This window comes from Coenobita brevimanus, chromosome 41 (assembly GCF_032717465.1).
Source record: "Coenobita brevimanus isolate Jiangsu-jjx chromosome 41, ASM3271746v2, whole genome shotgun sequence".
Lineage (NCBI taxonomy): Eukaryota > Metazoa > Arthropoda > Malacostraca > Decapoda > Coenobitidae > Coenobita > Coenobita brevimanus.
In genome coordinates, this window is record NC_136994.1 from 4,480,053 (window position 1) to 4,486,440 (window position 6,388).

At 43.1% G+C, this 6,388-nt stretch overlaps 1 protein-coding gene across 1 annotated transcript; it reads left to right on the forward strand.

Annotated features, from left to right (window-relative positions):
- The first annotated feature begins 214 nt into the window (after nucleotides 1–214).
- Nucleotides 215–2,521, forward strand: LOC145397468 (uncharacterized). The gene has a single exon (XM_080270523.1). It carries the CDS (start codon nucleotides 215–217, stop codon nucleotides 2,519–2,521), a length of 2,307 nt encoding a protein of 768 aa, XP_080126649.1.
- Nucleotides 2,522–6,388: the final 3,867 nt, after the last annotated feature.

Consider the following 6,388-nt stretch of genomic DNA (forward strand, 5'->3'; position numbering starts at 1 on the left):
GACTTATGAGGCAGCAACAAAGAAATGGACAGTGTCTTGGAAGTGGTGTAATAACTAAGAAAACCCATGTCTTGTGAATACTACTACAGAGTACCGTATTCAGCCTGATGTTCGTGACGAATATGAGCGTGAACTGTTGCAGTGGATTGAGGATGGTTGGTTAATCCCCTACGATGAGACACTTCATGGACCAGCTAAGGGGACAATTCCACTAATGGCTGTTATCCAACAGAATAAGGGAAGTAAGGTACGCCCTGTGCTCGACTTTCGGGAGCTGAATTCCTATCTTAATCCACACACAGCCGACGCAGACGTATGCTGCGAGAAGATAAGAGAGTGGCGTCGCTGTGGACAAGATGTCGGACTCATAGACCTGCGTAAGGCCTACCTTCAAATTCATGTGGACAGTGCATTGTGGCCATACCAGACTGTTGTGTTTAAGGGACAAAGGTACTGTCTGACGAGATGGGGATTTGGGTTAAGCATTGCGCCCGTAGTTATGAAACGAGTCTTGAGTGCTGCATTGAGCTGGGACGAAGGAGTTAATCAAGCAACTTCTCCATACTTAGACGACATATTGGTGGATCAGAGAATAGCGCCTGCAGCTGATGTGGAAACCCATCTCAATCATTACGGTCTGGTCTGCAAGGCGGCTGAGCAGGTATCCAAGGGAGCCAGAGTTTTGGGTATGAGGGTCGGGGGGGAACGACAGGGTCTCTTCTGGCGACGGGATAATGACGTCGGTGAGATTCCTAAGAAGATTACGAGACGTTCGGTGTTTTCCTTGCGTGGGCGCCTCACAGGCCATTTGCCCGTTTGTGGATGGTTACGGGTGGCAGCTTCATATCTGAAAAGGAGAGCCAATGCACTCACTACCTCTTGGGACACTGAAATCGATGATGCGGAGTTACATTCTATGCTTGTTGAAACTGTACAGCGAGTGAAATCTGTGGATCCAGCTCATGGCCGTTGGGATATTAGTGGTAGTGAAGCTGTCGTGTGGGTGGACGCCAGTTCACTTGCTATTGGAGCCATGTTGGTGGTGGATGGCTATGTAGTTGAAGATGCTTCCTGGCTGCGGCAAGATGAGAGTTCCCACATCAATTTGGCTGAATTGGATGCTGTACTACGGGGTGTGAATTTGGTTGTCGCCAGGAAGATGATGAAGGTTTGCCTGATGACAGATTCGAGGACAGTGTATCACTGGGTCACGGATTCGCTGACAGGAAGATCACGTTTGAAAACGAAGGCTGCCAGTGAAATGCTGATTCGACGGCATCTGGAAACTATAAGGAATGTGGTTTCTGACTATGGCGTGCAATTGGAAGTGAAGTTTGTTACCTCTGCTGAGAATAAGGCTGACGCACTAACCAGGGTGCCAAGCAAGTGGTTGTCCCCTCCGCGTGCCCAACTAGTGTGTGGGGCTATTACATCGACCTCACAGGATGACATCTCTAACATCCACATAACCTGCGGGCACCCAGGCATCAGGCGCACGCTGTACTTTTGCCGCCGTCTTTTCCCAATGACTACTAAACGACAAGTTCGTGACATCGTCCGTCAGTGTAAGGAATGTCAATCAATCGACCCTGCACCTGTGAAGTGGCAAAAGGGGATGCTGGGAGTCTCGGTTTGCTGGGATAGGGTAGGCATGGACGTTTGTCACATCCAAGATCAACACTACCTAACCTTGGTTGATTGCGGTCCATCGCGGTATGCTATCTGGAGGAGACTACGTCGGCAAGATACTGCGTGTGTGGTTGAACAACTGGAATCGTTCTTTTATGAACGTGGGGCACCGAAGGAACTATTGACGGACAACGCCACCAGCTTTCGCAGTTCAACATTCCGTGAGTTTGCAAGTCGCTGGGGAATGAGACTTGTATATCGCTGTGCATACGTTCCTTCAGGCAATGGAATCGTTAAACGTTGTCATCGTACAGTGAAGACAATTGCAGCCCGGAAAGGTTGTTCTATAACCGAGGCAGTCTATCGCTACAATGTGATGCCACGAAGTAATGACCCATCCTCCACTCCAGCAAATCAGTTATTCAAATATGAAGTGCGATTGCTCGGAATTGACGGTGTGGGAGATTGTGAGCAGCCGGAGTACCTGCAACATCCCTTCAAAGTTGGTGACAGAGTGTGGGTACGTCATCCTACCAGAAGATGCAACATTCAAAGCACTGTTGGAGTCGTTACAGACATACTTTCTGCACAGAGTGTTAAGGTTGATGGAGTGCCTCGGCATGTGCGTGACTTGCGATTGGTGACAGCACAGTTACCGCAGAGAGAAGAACGAGAAGAGCAACAGGAAGTTCAGGATTCCTGGATTGACAACGAGGACGACAGCCTGGTGAAACGTCTACCTGCCAATATAGATGAACTGGAGGAATCGGCCAGGGAAGGATCCAGTGACTCTGATGAAAGCAGGGGAGAGAGCCCAGGACGACCGATGCCACGGAGAGGATCAAGGGAACGTCACCCAGTTCGCCTGTTTCAGTATAGTGATCTCCCTTAGGATCAGGGGAGAGTGTTGTGTGAGATTTAATAAAGTTAGTGTGTGTATGTGTATTGCCGTTAGCCGTTATATATTATGGTTGTTATGCATTTTGTAGTTCTTTGATGATATGTAATTGTATAGAGTTTGTTAGCGATGAAACCTTGAAGTATTTCGATTCATGATTTTTGTTCGAATCAGTTTTTCGGAATTAACATCTGCTAGTGCCCTCGCCAAGTCAGGGAGTTCACGCTGTTGGCTTGAGCAGAGAGGTAATCACTTGTACCGAGACTATCCTGACATTTTTCTGTGTGAATAAGAGCTGACAACAAGACCTCTGCTATTTTAATGAAATCCTACAAAAGGCAAGGCAATGATGAATTGGGAGAGTCAGGGCAGAGATGAACTAAGTGAGTCAGGGCAGAGATGAATTGGGAGAGTCAGGACAGAGATGAATTAGGAGAGTCAGGGCAGAGACGAACTGGGAGAGTCAGGGCATTGATGAACTGAGTGAGTCAGGGCAGAGATGAACTGGGAGAGGAGAGGAGATGAACTGGGGGAGTCAGGGCAAAGATAGCAAAGATAAACTGGGAGAGTCAGGGCAGAGATGAATTGGGAGAGTCAGGGCAGAGGTAAACTGGGAGAGTAGGGGAAAATATGTATTAGTAGAGGTAGGGTAGATATGAACTGGGAGATGTAGGCCAGAAATTAACTGAGGGAATTGTAGGGAAGGGATGTACTGGGGAGGCAGGGCAGAGATTACCTGGACAGTAGTGAAGTACGAGGAACAGGAATGGAGTAGACATGATTAGCTGTGTGTTAATGTTGGCAGAACTGGGTAGAGGAGTGGTTCAATGCCGGGGAAGAGAAAGGAGTATCAAGGGGAGGTAATGGAATAAGTTAAAAGGGAATAAGATAAAGTGGAGGGAATGAATCGTAAAATTGAGAGGAGCAAAGTGAAGCAGCAGTATGAATGACAACAACAGCAACAGGTGTGATACTGACAACAGAAGGACTGGCAACAGAAGAACAGGAATGACAATAACAGCCTCAGGAAGAATAACTGCAACAAGATTGAGAGAACAGCAAGAGCAAGAGTAAAAACAAAAGCTGAAGGAATGATACTAATAGCAGCAGGATTGGTGGCAGCAAGAAAGGAATGGCAACAACAGCAGCAGGACTAACAGTAACAGGAACAGGACTCATACTAACAACAGCAATACTGACAAGAACAAGGGCATGAATGAGAACAACAGCAGTAGCACTGACAACAGTAAGAGTAGGAATGACGGCAACATCAGCAGGAATGTCAAAATCAGCAACAGCGAGAATTACAACAACAACAACATCAGCAGAGGGAGGAATGAAAAGAAGAGCAGCAAGAACGAGAGTATAAACAGCAGAAATGACAACAATGGCACCAGTCATTACATCAAGAGCAGCATAAGGAGATAGGGTCTGGTAGGGAAAGATGGTAAAGCAAGAAGACGGGATAGCAAGGCATGGCAAAGACTGGTAAGTACCGTACTGTAAATAAGGCAGGATGGCAAGAGTGTGGGAAGAGGTTGGAAGGGTTGGGGGGTATACATCGGCCGCCTCATTGTGTGGGTGACAAGAGACAAGTCAGAAGACCCACATAATACTGAGGATAATGATAGTGGCCTTCTCATGGAATGAATAGATAAATTCCCTGTACTGTTAGATTATCGATTACATTATCGTAGATTACTGCAATTAACACGTGTTTATACACACTGGTGCTGTGTGATGATGCATTGTATAGTAAACTTATATCCAGGAGTGGGATTCTCATACATATTTACGGTCGACCCCCAATCGTAATTTAAATGTTTTTACAAGAAGAACTAGCAGGGGAAGATTCTGAATTCTTGTCCATAATCTCTTTCGGAAAATAGTTATAGTGCAGTAATTTTCGTGTCGTAACTTAAGATTTTTTATGAAGTTAGAACTGGACAAAGAGGAAGATTCTACAGCCTTCTTGTCCCTCTTGCATATCAAAACCTGAGTTACGGCAGTGAATTGATTGTAAGTACATTTGTGTACCCCGATCCAGCTCTACATTACCATTACTAGTTCTAGGTAATTTGAAGCTCTCTGCAGACGTAATATATTCCTTATGTTACCACTTTAACTTTTTGGCGAAAAATTAAACTAATTTTGGAACCAGGTCTCGTGCATCACCTCGCTTCGTAACTTCTACGTGCTCACCCCTGACGTGGAGAGAGTGTTCAGCGTGACTTATATTGCGCCAACTTCGAAAACACGGTTGAAAAAATTGCTAAATAAAACCTTTTAGCTTTATCGTGGGACCTTCCAATGCTTAAGTGATAATAATTGTCATCTTATTGGCTACATGTTTGGAGTGTTTCATCTCTTACAGCGACCTCAACACCTGGTATGTATGGTTTGTCAGTATGTTGTAAAGTGTTCTAATATATTCTCACAGTGTTCACTTCCAGCTGACATATCCTGACTCTTCTCACCATACTTGATAAGACAACCTTGTTTCCATAATCACTTTAGCCTTCTAGTATGGCTGAAACGACATCCATCCATGACTCATCCATCACTGCACCACCCTCTTTTCTTGAGTGGCAGTAAACGTGTCATTAACATTTTATAGCCTCTGGTGCCGGACTGGTCGTGCAGCCATAAAACGGCGTAATTAAACTGCACCACTCTTACCCAGCACTTCCGGGCCCAGGCCATGCTGCCACTACGTTAACACTTTGCGCATTAGATTTTTCTTTTTCTTTTTTTCTTGTATCGGCTACCGGGAGACGATTGTACTAGGCGTAAGGAAGCCCAAGACGCCAAAAATGCCGAAAACTATCACTGGTGACATTCAGGATGAGAGTGAAGGATTTTGTACTGCATTCCAGCTCAGCACCAGCGCTTTCTTTCAGCTCAAAGAAACTTCCTGCAGCCCAGGAGTAAACCTGTCCCACATTGCCAGCGAAAGCAGTTGATTTAGTAAGGAACGCGAATACAGCTGTGAAATTTTATAGCCAGATGGCGCGAACACTTTACCAGAGTTCAGCTGAGAAGGAAGAATGGGACCAACACTGTCACAAAGTGAGACCCTCTATATTACTGCAGAGGGTTTACACTTTTGTAAATGACGTGAAGACTTTACCAGAATTTAGTTGAGCGAGAGAGGAGCCAGCTTTGTAGCAAAGTGTTATGATAAGAGAATTTTTAGCAGTGCACAATGTTTCCCTGACACGATGTGAGTACTGGCGTAAAGGGTTATGGTTTTCTTGCAATAGGTGCGTGAAAAGAATAACAAAAAGTAAATACAGGTAGTTAATGGAGGTTAAAAAAAAGTGTGAGATCGGCAGTATGAGAGAGAGAGAGAGAGAGAGAGAGAGAGAGACAGACAGACAGACAGACAGAGACAGACAGACAGACAGACAGACAGACTGAAGTATGAAAAGTTGCACGATAAATAAAGATATGTTACACTGGAGATGAACAAAAGAGTTCATAATGCAATAGATAAACTGAACTACGAAGAATAAGAAATAAAACGAGAAATACATGAAAGAGAGAGTTAATTAACCAGGACAATAAAGAAATATTATATATATATATATATATATATATATATATATATATATATATATATATATATATATATATATATATATATATATATTTATATATATATATATATATATATATATATATTATATATATATATATATATATATTTATATATATATATATTTATATATATATATATTTATATATTTATATATTTATATATATATATATTTATATATTTATATATATATTTATATATATATATTTATTTATTTATATATATATTTATATATTTATATTTATATATATATATATATATAT

Bases quoted from the DNA above. Each gene is read 5' to 3' on its own strand.
- LOC145397468 (XM_080270523.1), top strand. From the start codon at position 215: ATGGCTGTTATCCAACAGAATAAGGGAAGTAAGGTACGCCCTGTGCTC.